The 20236-nt window shown below is 26.1% G+C and overlaps 1 protein-coding gene across 1 annotated transcript; it reads right to left on the reverse strand.

Annotated features, from left to right (window-relative positions):
• Positions 1 to 1411: 1411 nt before the first annotated feature.
• LOC137833484 (uncharacterized mitochondrial protein AtMg01250-like) lies at positions 1412 to 1909 on the reverse strand. The gene is made up of 2 exons (XM_068641830.1): positions 1785 to 1909; positions 1412 to 1694 (listed from the first exon to the last, which is right to left on the reverse strand). The coding sequence occupies exons 1-2, from the start codon at positions 1907 to 1909 to the stop codon at positions 1412 to 1414; spliced, it is 408 nt and encodes a 135-aa protein (XP_068497931.1).
• Between the last annotated feature and the right edge of the window lie 18327 nt (positions 1910 to 20236).

The following is a 20236-nucleotide window of genomic DNA, read 5'->3' on the forward strand; positions in this document are numbered from 1 at the left end:
TATATTAATTTTCGAAACATTTGACCTGTTTAAATTTCAGTTAAAACAAAGAAGGTAGCATAGTAAAAATTTTAGGTTAAATGGAAACATAGACCATATATGTAGAGCCAAATGCACGTTAAAACGAATCTGAGTCCTAGCTGTCAACTTGTTGTTTGAGTAAACCATGTACCCACCAATGAGTGCAGTTTTGAGTTTGATTGAAAAATACAGTATGAATTGATGGAAGGCATCGATGAAAAAAATAAAATAAAAAATAATAAAAATAAATAAATATATATATATGTATGTATGTATATGCAGGGTATTGAACTCTTATTATGGAAAAACACCTACAATTTCATGGATTTAAAACAGATGACAAGAACTCACTAACCTTTTCTCCAAATCAACATTTGCAGTTGATTAATGGCCCACATTCTTGTGTTTTCTGTCAACTCATTTCATGTCATATTTTTCTACACAGATTATGTCGACAACTAAGAGCAAGAAATATATTATGGATCTCTCTCTTTCTTTCTGCAGGTTTTAAACATGATACAGAAACATATAATTTATTTAGATTGATGGGAATGAAAAAGAAAAAGAAAATAAAAGTGAGATTGTTTTGATAAGAAAAGAGAATGGAAAGTAAACAAAAAATTTATAATAATGTAATAGAATACATTTTTCTAAACTAATGATAAACATTTGCACTTTATTTGATTTGTATGGAGAAAATAGAGTGTTAGTTTGATAGTGAAATGTCAAAAATACTTTAGATGTTTTTTTTTAAACTTAAACATTTATTTATAAAAGAGATTAGTCGAGAAAATAAAAATAAATGATTTCTTAAAAATAGTAATAATTTAAATTATTATTTATTAGTTGTTAATAATAATTAAATAAATAAATAAACTCCAATAAATAAAATTACTTTTAAAAATCAAATATTAAACCTAAGTAATTCATAAATCTATTACTTTTTTTTTCATTTCATACTTTATTTTCCTTTTAAAAACATAATTACATTACTATAAAATCATTAAATAAAAAATAATTAATTGTTATTGACTAAATTATATATTATTTTAGAAACTAAAGAAATTAATTATTGTAATCTAGTTTCCATGACCCACACCACAACAGTACAACAACTTTTTCTTATGTGTCTTAACCTTTGTGACAGATGTGACACCGATATGATATAACCTTGTGTGTCTTCCTTGGGTTCCCTCCTTACTTCTACCCCAGGTACTTAAAAGGTACCCTTATAAAAGTATAATTTAAAGATTTTGCATAGAGTTTAAGGGAGTTCCTTTCAACATTTATACCAGCCAACTTTGATTTGTGAAAGTTGATTTTTAGTCCAAAAGCAATATCATCACAGGTTAGGATTGCTTTTATAGAGATAACATTGTTATAAGAGTCTTCATGCGAACAAGGTATCATCAACAAATTGTAATACACAAGCTTCAACCTCATTCCTCCCCACCTTCACACCTTTTAGTAGGTTCGCCTTAAGCGTTTGTCTTACTAATCTGGCCAATCCTTCAGCTACAATAAGAAAAAGAAATGGGGCTAGTGGATCTCCTTGCCCCAACCCTCTTGAAGGTTTAAATTCCGTTGTGGGGCTTCCATTAACCAAAACAGACACTGACACAAACTCCAAGCAACCTTTGACCCACTTGATCCATTTACTGTAAAAGCCTAGCCTATGTAACATATCTAAAAGGAAATCTCACCTTACCAAATCGTATGCCTTTTCATATTCCACCTTCAAGCACAAACCCCTCCTCTCATACCTCCTTAATTCCTCAACAACCTCATTGGCCACCAGGACACTGTTTAACATTCCTCTATCCTTCAGAAAAGCCGGTTGGCTATCATCAATAACCTCACGAAGAGCTCCCTTGATGCGACACGACATCACCTTAGTTATGATTTTATAGATAGGTCTGTACTGACCAAGGTTTGTGGGATCTCTTACTTTAGGAACTAAGGTTATAAAGGATTCATGACAACCCTTCGGAATGCATCCCGTATCCTGAAAATAAAGAAGGGCATCCACGATATCCTGCTTAAGAGTAACCCAACTGTTCTTGATAAAAGTGAAAGTGAATCCATTCAGGTCAGGGCTTTCTGAACCCTCACATTGCCATCTTCATCGAGAAAGTTATTATCATCTTGGATGTCTAGTTCCTCTATTTCTTTCTAAATGTTTTTCTTGTTTGTGTCCAAGAACCCATACACATCCCAATTCCACACTTTAAGGTTTGACTTCAAAATCTTTAGCTTATCTTTGAGTCTGAATATACTATTCCCCTGAACACATAACACAGTGTGTATATATATATATATATATATATATAAAAGTTTAAAACTTTATTTTTTTAAATGCTTATGAAAAATTTATTCAAACAATTATTATATTTTGTTTCTTAGTTTTTGTGCACATGTTAAAAATTAGTGCTTAGAAAAATTAGGTTTTAGACTACATCAAAATTTATTAGTTTGGAGTTAAAAGTTCATGGAGTTAGGAGTTTAAGCATGTGTTTAGAAAATAGTTAGGAAGATGAAATGAGTTAACTGCAACTAAAGTTAAGACAAAAGTAATTTGATGTAGTTTTTACTTATAGTTTTTAATTTAACAAGAGTTTTGAGTGAATTTTATTTTTAATTGAATACGAAAAGAAATGATAAACATATTGATACAATGCTCTACTTTTACTTTTTTAAAATATTTTTTTCAAACTTAAATAGAGATGCCTTAAGATATTTTATGAAATTAATAATTTAATAATACAATAAAATATAATAAATCTAAATAATATAACCAAAATATTTGACATTCGTTTCAAAACACTACATTATCTAACTGCATCAATTACTTTTTTTTCAGTTATGGTAAGCATTTAGTTTTTCACCTATTAATTTTATAGTTTATAAACTTTATATAACGTAACAATAAAAAAATAGTTTACAAGGAAATAAGTTTATTATACCAAAAAAAGATGATTGATAAATATTTTACAAATTAGCAAGGCAGGATTCATTTCAAAACAGTTTACGAAATTGTGGCATCAACGTTGGAACTCTGCAGTGTGAATTGCATTTTCAAAACTCATTAACACTACGATATATCATATAAAATTAGTAAATCAAAATTAAAAGAAAAAAAACTAACCTGAAAATCGACTCAACGTTGACCTTTTCCGTTTACATAATAAAAAATAAAAGGATATTTTAAATTATATTGGATTAAGTAAATAATAAATAAATATGCATTTTTTAATTATTTGATTTTACACTGTTATAATTGTTATTTATTTTATTTTATTTTTTAGTAATCCTAATAAAATTGAGTGCTCATAATATATTATCACTTTGCTGGGACATACCAACTTGTGCTTAGAAATCAAAATTATGTGCAATCACTCCCTCTTTTATTTCATTTTTCACAAAATTTAAACTCATATATAGCGTTTCAGTTTAAGTGTGTATACATATAAATAAAATTTGAAGTATAAAAAACACGTTCATAATCATTTATCTGGTTTATATATTTTGAAGTATTTACTTTTCGTTTTCTTTTATTTCATCTTTATTTTTATTCCTTTTTTTATTTTTTTATCTTAATTAGAGGTTTAAATATATTGCTTTAATTTGCTTGATTGACCAAATGTTTTTTGTTTTCACCTACAAATTACCAAAGTAGAATTCTTTTGAAACATTTTACCAAAATAGTTAAAAGCCAAAAATACTCAAATTTAGATTATTTCGTGTGACATCATTTTTTAAAATTCATTTTATTGATGCCACGTCGTGTCATTAACAATCTGGTTTTTTATTAGAAAAAAGGCAATGCATGACACTGAAAACCCTAATCTATAAACATTAATTAAAAAGTCATACTTTAATAATAATTTGTTTACGACATAACCCTTTTAACCAATTATTCCCTTAAAAGCTTTTTTTTACTTAAATTAAAAAAAAAACACGTATGGTATAAAAAGGATCAGTCTAGTTAATTTCATCTTAATGATGCTTTTATTCTCAATGACTTATTTAGGTTCATGACATAAAGATACTTAAAAAAATAATAGAGATCAGTGAAATAAAATAATGTTAATGGACTTGTTACTTTTCCTCCTTCATAACACGTATTAGAACTCATTAAAACTACTGAAACCTAGAAACGAATATACATAAAAGTGATAAAAGGAACGTACGAAGACATTAGTAATGTGATTTAAGAGAAGAATTAAGACATAGCAGCACAGTGTGTTCTACTTTCTGCAGTACCTTAATTAACAACCTTTCCCATCAATGGCTGTCAAGAAAGAGATTACTAGAAAAGCTGAGTGACAGAGACATGCATATATATATAAAAATGAAGATGTTAAACGTAGAAAGAGATTGCAGGACCACAAGATAGCATTAGGTGAGTGCATGATGAGTCGTTGGTTGGTATTTGATGTATGTGATGAAAAAAAAACAAAGACGTGCATGTGCAGGAACTAAGATATACCTCTAGGGTTGGTTTCATGTGTTAACAACCAAATGAAAATTGAATTTGTTTCCCCTAAAAGCAAACCAAGGTCCTTCTAAGATATAACTTCCCATTGCTCATTCTCTCCAACAAACATATCTCTTTCAACCTTTCTCATCACATATATACAAGTGGAAGAGCAAGCATATTTGCATAAAGTAAAACAGATTGAAAGCCATTACGATTGTCCACTTATAGAGGGAGAAAAAGAAAGGGTATATTCAATTAAATGCAACTTTTTTTTTTCAATTTAATGAAGTTCTAAAACCTGAAGATCATCTTACATAAATTTATTTTGCTTTAACCAATGCTTTTATGTTTATATATATTAGATATAAAATTATATCAAATATTCAAACCAATCCTTATTTATTATAATCATTATCAATACGATTATTTTTTAAGGGTTTTTTTGTTTTTTTTTTATCTATAAGAGTAATGAATAAATGAGAGTATTTATGATATACTTCAATCTTATTGCATAAAATTATTTCTAGTAACTCGATCCAACATGCTTCAATAACATAAACAGTTTATATAACTCACTTGTACCTATATAACCCTCAACAAGGTCTTTCTCTTCCTTACAAAGTGTCAAACAAAAGAGTAAATACAAGATGTCTTTCAGCATAGCAAAAAAGATTGAAAGGCTCATATAACAACTATATACCAAAATTGAAAATATTTCTCCTTCATCTAATTACACGTCTCACTTTATAAGTAACATAATTTCTCTGACCAATTCAATATCAATATCTCAATCAGTGCACGAAACACATGGTCATGTTGTAGATGATAAAAGGTTCACAAAGTCAATGTTTGGTAGCCACAAAAAACAACACCAACACACAATGTCCTTATGTTGATTCTTCAAGAGAAAACAACAAACCAATTGTTTTCCTATGTTAACTAGCCAAGTAACTTCTACATATAATCACCTTTTTTGACTGCTCCGAAAGACTGCTTCCTGAAACAACTTGTACTCATGTATCTCGCACAACTCACAACCAGTTCAAATGCAAATAAATGAACATAAAACCAGTAATAATAAAAACTCTTAAAATCTAATTGATTTATTAATTAGATTTTCCTCCCATAAGCACGATGGACTTGAAACACTCCCATCTGACATAAATACCAATTTAAAAAAGGAGTAAGGATGCTTATATGCTTTCTAATAAGAAAAACATTAAATTTCTAATAAGAAAAACATTAATTGCATGCAACATTATATTTATTATATTTGAAGAAAATAAAAGCAGTGATTTGAATGAGTGGTGAACTACACAATATTAACTAAATTAGAAAATTATTAAATAAAAGTTAATTTTAAAGATAAAAAATAATTAGTTACTATTGATTAAATTAGATACTATTTGTATACTTAAAAAAGTTATTGATATTTAAACTAATTTTTATAAATAGTTTCTAGATTCATATCTAATTAACTAATAAGATTTTAACTACCCATTATTTAGATTCTAGCTAATTAAAAACTATTTATCAACAATATAAACTAATTAGATATCAATATTTTTTTTATTATCTAAAATTAATACCTAATTTATTAAATATAACAATTAATTTTTTTTATCTTTAAAATTATTTTTGTTTAATGATTTTTTGTAGTATATATTATTTTCGTAGGTGGGACAACCTAATCTACCTTATAAGTATTTTTTTTTTTTTTTGCTAGAGATTCTACTCGTGTATAATTTATATATGTATAACATTTAAGAGATGAAAAGGAAATAAAATGAAACAAATAATATGATCAATAGGGGAGAGCTAAAAGAAAAAAATAATTATTGAAAAATATATGCAAGAAACCGGAGTATCGTGATTATTTTTCTTATTAGTTAGAAATTTCTTTGTGGTCTAAAATTACATGGGTTGTTGGAGATCCCACATCGACTAGAGATGAAGACAATTCATTGTATATAAGTGGGTGCAATCCTCAATTTAAGAGCCGGTTTTATGGGGTTGAGTTAGGCTTAAAGTTCACTTCTTAATATGGTAAAATTCATTTCTTAATATGGGTTAATTGGAAAATTAAATATAAATAAATAAAATTCAACCGTAATTAAAGATGAATAATTTTTTTTCCTTTAGAAATTGGTATTTTATTTAGTAAAACTAGTACACTTTCCATACGATTTGAAGATATTTTAAATATACTTAATAAAATTAAAATAAATTTTATAAAAAATGATATTATATGTTTTCAGTCTTAACAATAAACATCCTTATTATATTAAGTAAAAATTTAAGAGATAATAATTATGAAACAGACAAAGAAATTATAAAATAAAATAATTTGAATAAAAAACATTTTATTTAACTGGTTAATGACACTACAAAATTGTTTAATCTTAAAAGGGGATTTTTATTAGGGGTTATAATAACCTCCATTAAACATGCGTGTACCAGTTTGGAAGATCCCTGATAACTTTCCGTGGTTTTTTTAATGAATCACAGGAAATAAGGAAATTTTTATTTCCCTCTATTTTTTATTTTGTTTTGGAAATGAACCATTAATGCATTTTTGGAAGAGGCACCTCAAACCCTTGAAAAATATTCATCTTTCTGCAAGCTCTCCATATCTCCATCTCATGTAAGTATCATCTCTCTGTTTTCTCCTGTTTTCATTTTCTCTTGTTTAGTTTCTTTCTATGTTTCCATTTTGAAATGTAAACCACTTGGGTTTGTCTCTGCTAAAAGAAAACTCTTCCGATTTGATTTTCATCGTAGGTAACATGAACGAAGTGATTGCTAAGTACAAGTTATAACCATTGTTATTGCTCTTAGTTTTTGTAATGAAATATGTTTATGTATATATAAATTATCACATTCAAATAAGTTTATGTAATGAAATAAGTTTTCGGAACCACTTATCACAATCAAAATTTTATCATCTAAGTAATTTGGAAGATATAGTGAAACTTGAACATGTACTTTTATTAATGACTTAAATGCTCAATGATATGTTTAAAAACTGTTTTTTTGTAAAATTATGTTTTAAAAATATTAATTTAAAATCACATTAATATTATTATATAAATTAAATCTATAATAAAATATTTCTGTGTTACTTTTCCCTCTTTTGTATATTATTTGGTTTCCTCCCTGGTTCCCAACAAATCGGTCCAAACAAAAGATTGGTGAGCATGTTATGTTACTTTACTTCTCGTTAAAAATATTATTTGGGAGCTTTCACATCACCAACTTTTTTTCTCTGTCTATGTCTGTCATGTGGGTCTGCAGGTCCAACTCCTAAGTACTAAGTTGCAAAATAACCAGTGGCTGTGGTTTTAGATACTCTCTGTTAACATACAAATTTACCACAGTAAGAGAATAATTTCCATAAGATATTTATCACTCACGTCAATTTCTTCCGTACACATACAAACCAAAAACTTTCAATCTTTTAAATTACAAAATAGCATACAAATTGTTGAAAGGGAATATTCAGTCTCACAAATTGTAAGAACAATAATATTGTTTGAAAAGATGGCAATGGCACATGATCTTTAGTATTCCTAAAGAAGATTAAGAAAGTTGGGTATGTAGAGATTAGAAGAGGTTTGGAAGAAAGAGTTGTGATAGATGAGTTGGTGTTAGGATGGAATATTGGAAATGGTAATGGTGTAAAATGAGAAAAGAATGAAAAAAAAATGAAATGGATGAAGCATGAAATGAGAAGATGCTGCTCCCGTGACCACATGGTGGAATAAGGTACACAAGTAAAAGGGTCCCATTGTAAAATTATTCAAGGTCATTAAAAAGGTGGGGTTTTGCTTCCAAAACCATGCTACACACACAAACACACTAATACACCTCAATCCTTCCTTCCTTCTTACTCCTCATTCATCCTCACATTCAAATCCAATACCAAAATATCCAACCTTTCTCTTTCTCTTATCCTCTTGTTCTTCCTTCAATTAGGAAGAGAGTGAAAAAAATGAAAAAAAATTCAATTTATATAAATTCTTTTTTTAATAATATATTATTGTAAATCTTACATCAACTAAAAATAAAAATATTTCATAATATATAAAAGATGTAATTTTATAAAATTTAATTAAATTTAAAGTCTACTTCTTAATATATCTCATCAAATAAAATATATTAATTCATCCATTTTGGACATACTTAATTATTTTCTAAATAACGCATAAATTACTATGATAAAAAAAAATTTATTTAATGTTAAACTATATATAATTTAAATCATATAATTTATTTTTTAAAATTCATATATTTTATAAGAGTGTAAAACTGACTGCTAGATAGATAAATGTTTTTTAAGGTTATAATAAATGTGCAATTTAGAACTAGGTAATTGATCTTATTTCATAAAAAATATATGTATTTTATTACATATGTTAAAAATTTCAATATCTTTTACCCCTTTCATATTTATTATTGTATTTTATTTTTTTTTAAAAACTTCTTTTTTCATAGATATTCAGATTGGCTATATCATTGTTAAACTTTTTTCTATTTGAGGGTAAAAGTAATTGATATTTTTAAAGTTAAAGATACGGATGTCTATATGATGTAGGAATATGATTACTCCATGAGTCATTCAAAGCAAATAAAATTAATTTAGATTTATTATATATTCATTTATTTTTTATTTTAAATTTCAAATTGTTGGAGATCTCACATCGACTAGAGATTAGAATATTTCATTATGTATAAGTGGGTGTAAACCTCACCTCATGAGTCGGTTTTATGGGGTTGAGTTAGGCTTAAAATTCACTTTCTAATATGGTATCAGAGTCATTTCGAGTCTATCCTAGCGAGTGTTTGTTGGGCTTATCAGGCCACCCGCTATCGGACTGTTATCAGACCACCCATAATATGTTATCTCACTCACGGACATTTCATTGTATATAAGTGGATGCAAACCTCACCTCATGAACCAGTTTTATGGGATTGAGTTAGGCTTAAAGTTCACTTTCTAATACAAATAATCCAGTTGTAATTATTTGAGTCTTAATTTTATTATTTTCAATTTGAACCACTCGATGGATGACTTAATAAATTATTTTTAAATATTTAGGATTAGCGTATTTAAAATTCTAATCAATCAACCCATGCAAAACTCTCAATCAGATAAGTTTTCTTTTATTATGAGGAATTTCGTGACCATTATTTTACCACACCACCCTAAGTAATGTAATCTCAATTTTAGCCTTGCTAAATTATTGCTTTTAAAAAAAACTCTCTTAATTATTGATGTCTCCAACTTTTTGTATTAGATTATGTATTTATAACACTTCTTTTCACCTACATTGACAAGGATGAGATTGAGAAAAGAAAAGGTTGTGATTTGGTCCCAACAAGACCCACAATAACAACAATATAGCAATCTATATATAAAATATCAAAGCAAAAAAAATGGATTAATGATGATGTTATGGTTGATCGAATAAAGAATGGGATAGACTAAAACAAAAGGCAAAACAATGATGAGCATGAGATATGAAACAAAAATGAAGTGAATTGAAGAAAGAGAAATAAAGAAATAATAGGTAAATGAAAAGTTGTTGAAATTAACATTATCTACCTAAAATGGACCAATGGATGCATATACAAAAACAATACAAATAATGATATGATTTTGATTGGGTTTTTTTATCCCTTCTAAATTTGAGAACAAGTAACATGATCTTTATTTATGAACAGAATCAAGTTGTGAGATTATTTGGTTTTTCATACTCCACTAGTTGACACAGGGAATAGTCCCCACACTGTTTAGCTTTAATAGCCAACACTTTGCAGCTTGGAAAGTCATTGCATGACCCCAAATAAATAATGTACGAGGTTCAATGTCTCTTCTCTATATATACGAGGTTTGTGTTGTTTAAGGTTTAGTGATCATCTCAATTCCAACATTCATGATCTTGTAATCACATGGTCATTAACATCCCTAATACCAAATAATCAAATGATAATCAGAATATTAAATGAGTTTTTTTTTATAAATATTTTAGCTTTAATTAATTATGTATTCACTCCTTAATTTTTTAGATTTCAATCAATTTACCTCTACATACTATGCATCAATCATGTGGAGAATCAAGATTATATAACTAATTATGATTGAGTTGAGTGAATCGAACTCAATCTTTGTTTGATTGAAAAGAATCATAGTTTTTCAACCTTTAAGTGTAAAGTGTGAAGAAAAAACTAGTAACAAGATTTTCATTATTACTGTATATTAAAAAAAATAGATTTTAAGCTTAATTCAATCTTATAAAATTAATTTATTAGTGTGATTTGCATCCGCTTATATATTATGAAATATTCTTATTATTAGCCTATTATGATCTCCAACTCAATCCTGTCACATCGAGTCGATTGTGATTAAATAATGGATGACCTGTCAATCAACTCTCGTTAGGATAAACTTTAAATGAGTCTGATGTCATATTAAGAAATGAATTTTAAGTTTAACTCAATTTTATAAAACTGACTTATAAGATGATGTTTACATATAAGATGTTCTTATGTGAGATCTCTAACACATGTTTCTCTTTAGCAAGCTTTTGGAAATTTTGAATTTGCAAAGTTAAAACATTTTATTCTTCACCATTAAGGTAATGCTGAAGAGATGGTAACTGTGGAGGAAAAAAATTGGTGATTAAATTTCTTCCATGCATGTAGAGGTATGTAATAGATTGACAAGAAATGCACAGTGTTCCTGGAATCACATGGTGAGTAGCTTGGATTTTAATATTTGGTTGGGCAAAAGACGTAGTGAGACAGAGACTAAATCCCAAAATGCATTGCTTTTTTGGCCACAAGATCATGGTCCTTCCCTTTAGCTATCCATTACTTTTCAAGTTTTTGCTTGCAATTTCTCTTATTGTCGTCACATGGAAGCCATGAAACAAGCGAAACGCAAGAATACGTTGGTATCAGACATCAACCTTGAGCTGTTCTAGACTTGAGGACCCATCACCATCCATCAGGCACCTTTCTATCCATCTTCACCTTATAATGAACAGTTAACATCTGCACAAAAATCAAACAACTAATATCAGATTCACTTTATCACATTTTGTGACAAATCTTACTTTAAATAAAAAAGAAATCAAAAACTTTCTCCATTATCATTCTTGTAACACCATCTTTTTATGACTTGCTTTTCTTCTTCAGCTCTATTATCTATTCAACAACGTGTTTTACATTGTATTTCTTATAAATGATTATGTGTCAATTTTTTCTTCTTTTACTTTTATATCAAATATTTTAGAAATGATAATGGGTATGTAAAATTTTGAAGTAAAAGATTAATTTTTATAAATTTTATTAGTTTCTGCTCATTAGTATGTCACCAATAACATCCTACACTACTAGAAAAATCATTAAATAAAAATTAATTTTAGAGACACAAAATAATTAGTCACTATATTGATTAAATTAGACATTATTTTAAAGACTAAAAAAACGATTAGTATCTACATTAGTTCCTATTATTAGTAAAATTTATAAATTAATACCAAGATTTTAGTTACAAATTTAGAAATGATTTATTAATAATAGAAACTACTTTAAATACCAAAAAAATTTTAGCCTCTAAAATACTAATTTAGTCAATATAGTGACTAATTATTTTTTTGTCTCTAAAATTAGTTTCTATTTAATAATTTTTTTGTAGTGTTAGTTTAGAAAAAATAATAACTTAAATTAAAACAAAATAATATGTTGTGTATGTGAATATGCATTATATTAATGTGATATTTTATATGTGTTGATGATTAAGAATGATGTTTTGCTAAAATGTGATTAATGTATTGATTTATGGTATTGATTGAGATGTTTAGGAAATTATACATTCAATTAAATAGGCACATGATTGCACGGTTAAAAATTGGATGAATCTTTGTACACTAAAGTGTAAATTACCTTCTTGTTAGAGGTTGTTGAGGATTTATATCAAAGTAGAGTCGATACTAGATATACAAATTCAGAGGTGTTAGTCTTTATATTTGAACATAATACTAATTTTTTGGAAATTGTTATTCATTTTATGTAGGTTGTGATAAAGAATGATTGACATTCATATATTTAATTGTTTATATTTTTAATAAAAACACTAGTTCATCCTCTTGACACATAATGTGCAGGTCGTGGCATTTCAGTGATGATATTTTGATTTTTGTTTAGATATTTTCTTTCGATAAATAGAATAAGTTTTTGAATGTTATGTATTATTCTTATGAAAATTTAGATTTGTAGGTTGTGTTTGAGGAATTATCTTTTTTTTTTTTTATGTTTTATTAAGTTGAACAATTAGAAGTAGACAATATTTGTTTAAGGATGTGATGTATAAGGGCTGAGGTATCCCTAAAATACTCCTTATTATTTTTTTTCCTTACTGATAAAAAAGAAAATCTTGGCACGAGAATTAATAATTATGTAGATGATAGAGTTGGATGAAGTCGAATTGTGATTTTGAAAGTTTGTGTATATGTATATATAGACACATATATTAGAAGTTTGTAATATTGAGTTACATGTATAGAATGTAAATATGTTATATGTTATGTTTTTTTAATGTTAGATTAGCATATTCATTAAATTAGGTTTAACTTCCCTTACTTTAAATGTTTTATTCACTATAAAGATAATTATTAAATAGAAATTAATTAATTTTAGAGGTCAAAGTAATTAGTTACTATTTGACTAATTTAGATACCAATTTATAAACTAAAAAAATATTATTATTTAAAGGTTTATATTGTTAATAAAAAATTGTAAAATAGTTTATAAATTGGTATCTAACCATTAGCTATCAAGTTTAGTTACACTTACTACTTTATATTCTAAATTAATCTTTATTAGTCTTTTATAGACTAATTTATAATTTAAAATATTAGTAGCTAAAATTTTGGTAGCTAATTTAGATAGCAATTTAAAAATTATTTTATAAATATATATATATTAGTAGCTAAAATCTTGGTAGCTAAGTTAGATACCTATTTAAAAATTATTTTATAACTTTTTATTAATAATAAAAATCACTTTAGATACAAATAATTTTTGACTCTCTAAAATAGTATCTAATCTAGTCAATATAGTGACTAATTATTTTTTATCTAAATTTGGTTACTATTTTATAATTTTTTAATAATTTATTAATAAAGTCCTCCAAATCAAATAAATCAAAGTTAGGCCTAACTTGTTTTCAAAAATCTTGATATACAAGCTGAATATATCACTACAAATCAAAACTAACAATGAATCAAACTTTCAACAAACAAAGACATGTATGCAACAAGAAAGTATAAAAGGAAAAAAACTCAACAGAAAAAATTAATTAGGTTATATTGTCTTATATTTGATCACTTTTAAGATGTGTATTCTCATTAAAAGAAATTATAAGAAATCATGTCAAAAATATAAAAGATAAGTGATATATTTTATATTTAAAAATGATACAATATTTTAAATAGATGAAAAAAAATTATTTCATATTATATACATTTTTTAATAAAAAAATATCAATTAACCATTTAACTTATATATTTTATTAAAAATTATAAAACACTTTCTTGCATTATTATTTAAGAAAAAAGAGAAATTCTAATAAAAGATTATAAAATAGAACAAAAGACAACTTCTATTCTAGGGTTCTGAAATCCATTTAAGATAAAAATAAATTAAAATTTACAACAAAAGTAACATAAAATCCCCTAAAAACAATAAAATGTTTAAAATAAGTGCAGAGATCATCCTATCTATTAAATCAATTAAAATTTTACACATCTTAAAATGTTATAATTTAATGACAAAGTTAAAGATAAAAATTATTCAATATAAAATTGTTGAAGTCATATAATATATGAATATGTGTTGAATACAAAATTACTTTTTTTTATGTCATATTTTAATTTATTTGTGATTTTTTTTTCAAGAAATTTATAAAAAATTTAAAACAAAAAATATGAGTTGAATTTAGTACTTCATTCAATGTGAAATTCATCATCTTTCCAAATCATAAATCAATTCGTATAAAAAACATTCAAATCTTAAACCTAAATCCTTATTAAGACATTAAGTTTGCATATTTTTTTTCTCTTAAATATGATATTCCACTTAAATTCGTTATAATATTTTAGAATAAATTAATAAATTAAATTAAAATTGAATTCTCTGACCATGATTTGTAACCTTTGTCCTAAAATGATATAAAATTAATGGATATGGTTATTTCAAAAGTCATATCATGGGGAAAATGTGATAATAAACTTGAGCTGCTATAAGCAAAGATTAATAAATGAAAAAAGGTGGGAATGGGACCAAACACTGTTAAGATTGATTCCATAGAGCAAATAATATGTGATTAAGCAAAATGTGTGTAGCTGAAAAGCACTCATTAATGTGTACCTTATCAAGAACAGTTAGATTTATGCACACATTTGTCAACTAAGAGCAAGATTTTATTATTCACTTTTCAGATCAAAAAGGGGTGGCTCCCCTTTCAATTTCAATCCTTATATTTCAACTTTATTACAACTTGCATACTTTCTAAAACCCTATCAATAACTATCTCATCATGGTTAACAAATACATTTTTTTGGTAACATTTTTAAATGACTCTCTATCTTATGCACTGTTGAAATTTACAATAAGAGAAAGATAAGCACAAGAATATATATATTTATATTATAAACTATTTTGAGCACCTTGTAAACCAAAAGAAAAGTTTAAACACTCTTTCTTATTTTTTTTTTCCTGTTAAAATAAATTCAATATAAAAACTAAACAATTTTAAAATTTCTGGATAAGGTTTTTCTTAGCGCTTGAGAAAACTTTGTTAGCAAGCGAAAAGACATTTCATTACTGTAAAATAAAAAAAAAAAATCTTGAAGTAATTATTCAAACCTTTCATAATTATTATAAAAGAAAGTCCCAACAAAACAAATCAGATTCGTTCCATTGTCCATTATACTACCGGTTGAATATCTGTGCATTAATTTTAGTATTTTCTTTTACCTGTGGATATATATATATATATATATATATATATATATTATTTCAAATAAAATTATTTAAAAATCAATTTTTAAAATATAAACTGGGATAAAAATCAATTTTGAAAGTATAATTTAAATAAAATTAGAGAATAAACTATTAGTGTAAATGACTTATAATACAAAATATAAATTTTAAAAATATTTTTTTGAATAAAACTTTAATATTATAGCTATTTCATATAGATAAATTGACATTAAAAGTTTTTTTTATCTTCTTTACAAATATTCAAAACTATAAAAACAATTGTTGTCATACATTTCTTGAATAGGATATATATACATTATTTTTTTATGTGATCATCATCTTCATAATATTTTTTTATGTTTTTTTTAAAGCATGAAAGATGTAAAACTTAATAATATAATTTTAGATTAGAAGTGATATAATTAATATAATATTTAAATATTTTATTAATAAACTGAAAATTTTATATAAATAAAAAAATTCAGTTATTTAGACTTTATTTTAATATAATTATTATCATTTTTTTCCTATGCCTTTCATTTATATTTCTGATATCATTCTTGTTGAAATTGACGATTAGAGACCACCTTTAGATTCTTGATATTAAATGAAACCAAGATGAATCGTTTTTTAGGCTTAATATTGGGTTATCCATACATCCTTTAGATTCTTGACATTAAATGAATCGTTTTTTAGGCTTAATATTGGGTTATCCATACATCTTTTAGGAGTTGCAGCTCTTTGTGAGCACTTAGTCGTCCAATCAGTCAAAGAAAACTAGAATTGAGTTTCAATAGTATCCTAGATTATAAGATTTTGGATGTGAATATGACATGTTCACAAGTTCCAAATTTCTCTTGCAAAACTATTGTATAAAACAACTTGTTACTTTAATTGATAGATACTAGGAACTTACCATGTGTTTATAACCAATTGAGTATATTTTGATTATTTTCTGGGATTATTGAAGTGTATTCTAACTGATTGATGATTGATGTAATTGTATTTTAGTTTTGAAGTATCTACATGTGTAATTTGATTTATGATTGGTTGAAGAAAACTAGGAATGTTTGATTTTGATGTATTTTAGTTGGAATAAGATATAGTATAATTATGAGTTACACCAAGTAACTCAAAATGGATTAATAGTTTCAAAAACAAATAGAAAAAGCATTAAGAAAAAACATTTTGAGTCACTTAAGTCATCTTAAGTATTATGCAAAATTATGTAGACTCTTTAGGTCATATGCTCCCTAGGTGAAATTCCCAATTTAGAAAATCTGAGAGCATTGGTCGTGGGACGAATTTAGTCCTAGTGGGTTCGTCTCTAAGCGAGCAATATTATCGCTGAGCGAAATTCAGGAAATTAAAAAGTAAAGAACATTAGTTGTTGGGTGAGCCACTCTCATTGAGCAAATTTTATCCAAGTAGATCGGTAGTTGGGCGAGCAATGTTCTCACTAGGCAATATTAGGGGAATTAAAAACATTAGATGATTGACCCTTGCACGAGCCATACTAGTTGAGCAAATTTGGTCTCAATGGTTTGGTTGGTGGGCCTAACATTGGCTGGACAAATTTGGTCCTAAGGCTTGGTTGCTAGGTAAGAATGTGTGTTCTGTATATGTAAATTATGATTTTGGAGATTTTCTAATATGTTTTTAAAAGCTAAACTACGTGTTTTGATGGTATATTGATATATAGTATGAATAATCATGATGAAATGTGATTAAGACATTATTTTCAGGAAAGAAAATACTATGTTGAAATTGTTTAGGATATGCATTGGATTAGATATTCGTCTAGAAATAGATATCCTGACTCTATTGGTATATTGAAATCATATAGATGAAAATTAACAGGTAGTGAGAATAGATGGAGGTTCATATGATATTGAATTTGCAATTTGAAAGATAGTTGGTCTCACGGATCATATGAATTTACCCTGTCATATGAGATGACTTAGTTCCTATGTTCATATAGCTATATTGGAGACATAACAGAGTGAATGTAGTATGATAAGTGCAAACCTCTGAGTCAAATCAAGACATGTGTTTTCTGGAAGTAAAGTATCTATGTACATATGTTAGTGAATTTCTCGCAAAAGTAATATTGAATATGAATTATTTGTAAGTGGAAATTTAGATTTGTATTAATTGAATCTAAAATTATATTGGATTTTAAAAAAAAAATTATAACTTATTATATTTCTTGTTGTATTTGTTTAAATCGATTGTGTATTACACGTGAATAAAATATGTTTTAGGTGATATAATTTCTTAATGAACAAATTGGAAGGTTTTTAGTTTTTTTATTGCCTTATTTTTGGTATATGTATATTTAAAAATGCCTATAAAAATATTATTTTATAATATCATTTGATAGTGATATAAATTATATATATATATATATATATATATCATAAGATAACTTTTTAAATCATGTAACTAAAAGTGTTCAATCTAGAATAATTACTATGTTCTATTTTAATTAATTATTTTAAAGACCAATAAAAAAATAATTTATCTAATCTATTTTGGTGCACATTTTTCTATATCATAAAATAGAAAAAAGTGAGAGAAAACAACACGATAAAACAATTTATTTTTTCTATTTTTTAATGATCCACTTTTGACTATGTTACCACTTTTACTCTTAGTATCATCATAATGTACAAAGGGTCTCCTCCAAGATTAATATCCATTTATTAAAAATATTAAAATAAACAGACACTAATCATACTCAAAAATATAAAAAGAGCTTAAACATTATTTAAATCTAACTTTGATTTTATAAAAAAAAATACATTCATTTATATATTATTATTTGACAATATCTTCAGTAGCATAAGATATCCAACACCTTATGATAAACAAATCCCTTAAGAAACTGGATTTGCAATTGAACCTCCCTTTGTCATAGCCTCTACGAAAATAGTGCTCTACTCATATAACCATTGCATTTGTGTTGTATAGTGTTGTATGTAATTTAAGAGATTTCAAGTTACCAACTTTGGTATGACAGCACCAAAAAAATTATTTTTTTCCTTAACCAATTGTATCTTTATTTGGAATAGTAATAAATGCTGAAAAACAAAGCAAGTGAGACGATATCAACAACATTAACAATCCACGTTAAAACTTAAAAGCATCAACCCAATCAACATAAAACCTACTTTGTTTTATATCTGTTATTATTATAAAATAATTGTAAACCTAAATCAATCCCATAAAACCAGTTCGTGGAAATGAGGTTTGCACTCCTTTATATACAATGAAATATTCTCATCTCTAGTCAATGTGAGATCTCCAACACATCTCCTCACGTTAAGAGTGACAATTCGTGCGTGAGACAACATATTATGGATGATCCGATAACGACTCGATATGAAAGGATCTAAATGACTCTTATACCATATTACGAAGTGTACTTTAAGCCTAACTCAATCCCATAAAATTGGCTCATGAGATGAGATTTGCACCTACTTATATACAATGAAATATTCTTATCTCTAGTCAATGTGAGATCTCCAACATTTATTCCTCTGATTTCTATTTTCTAACAAAAATTAAAAAAAAAATACAAAGTTAATTGATTGAAATTTAGTGATCATTATTAAAGCAAATGTATTCAATTCATTCGGGCAATGTAATTAGATGAGTCTCAATTCCGGTAGCCTAATTCATTCGATGGTTGAGTTAAGTGCATGTTGAATTATGTAACATTAAAACTTAAATAACATCATTATATATGTAATTATATATTATCGTTGGTTTTCACCTGATTTCCATTAAGAAATCTTTCCCTATAATTTTCACACTCAGGTTTCTTTCAACAAAAGCAAACAATAACTATGTTATCTTCTAGTGACCATTATGTTGGAATAGAAACTAGAAAATGATATTTAATGCATTAATTTTTTTTTTATCAAAATGCATTTAATCATGGATATGTTTTAAATTTAATATCTAACGAGTGAAATAGATTGATGTCTTAAACTCTTTAAAAAAACATAATTTTGGTTTATAAAAGAGTGTTTTGGAAGTTTTACTTTACCTATTTGCATGCATGGTCAATAACAATGAAAATAATAAATATTTGTTACGAGGGAAATTAAAAGAATTGACATCCACATTTATTTTCAAAAATAAATTTGAAATACCAGTTAATTATCTTTTTTTACCTGATTATGATTTGAAAATTACGGTGTTATATATAATACTTATTCTCTTTAACATTTTTTTTGAAAAAAGAAAAAGCTAGCACCCGACAATTCTCGTACCATAAAGTTATATAATTGAAAGCCATTGAATGAGATTGTTATTTTTTTTTTTTTAAAAAAAAATCGTTGTTGTGTTATATACGCACACACATAATAATAATAATAATAATAATAATAATAATAATAATAATAATAATAATAATTTTTACTTATATATATTGTCATGTATTTAAAAAGTATTAAATAAAAACTGATATCCCTGGAAAAGTTATTTCTATTTATTTAAAAATGCTCAATCTTAAAATTAGTTACACGAAAATTAAAATAAATTTGATCTTGCCCTAAATCTCACATGAATAATAAACTATTTTTGCAACATTATATAGTTAGTTAGATTATTTTTAAATTTAATTAGTAACTCTAAAATTTAAAAAAAAAAATAGAAATCGATGCATTTTGTTTGCCA

This window comes from Phaseolus vulgaris, chromosome 6 (assembly GCF_000499845.2).
Source record: "Phaseolus vulgaris cultivar G19833 chromosome 6, P. vulgaris v2.0, whole genome shotgun sequence".
NCBI classification, from domain to species: Eukaryota; Viridiplantae; Streptophyta; class Magnoliopsida; order Fabales; family Fabaceae; genus Phaseolus; species Phaseolus vulgaris.

Bases quoted from the DNA above. Each gene is read 5' to 3' on its own strand.
- LOC137833484 (XM_068641830.1), bottom strand. From the start codon at position 1,909: ATGTCGTGTCGCATCAAGGGAGCTCTTCGTGAGGTTATTGATGATAGC. The intron at 1,695-1,784 runs GTATGAGAGGAG...TATGTTACATAG, and splicing joins GTTGTTGAGGAATTAAGGAG to GCTAGGCTTTTACAGTAAAT.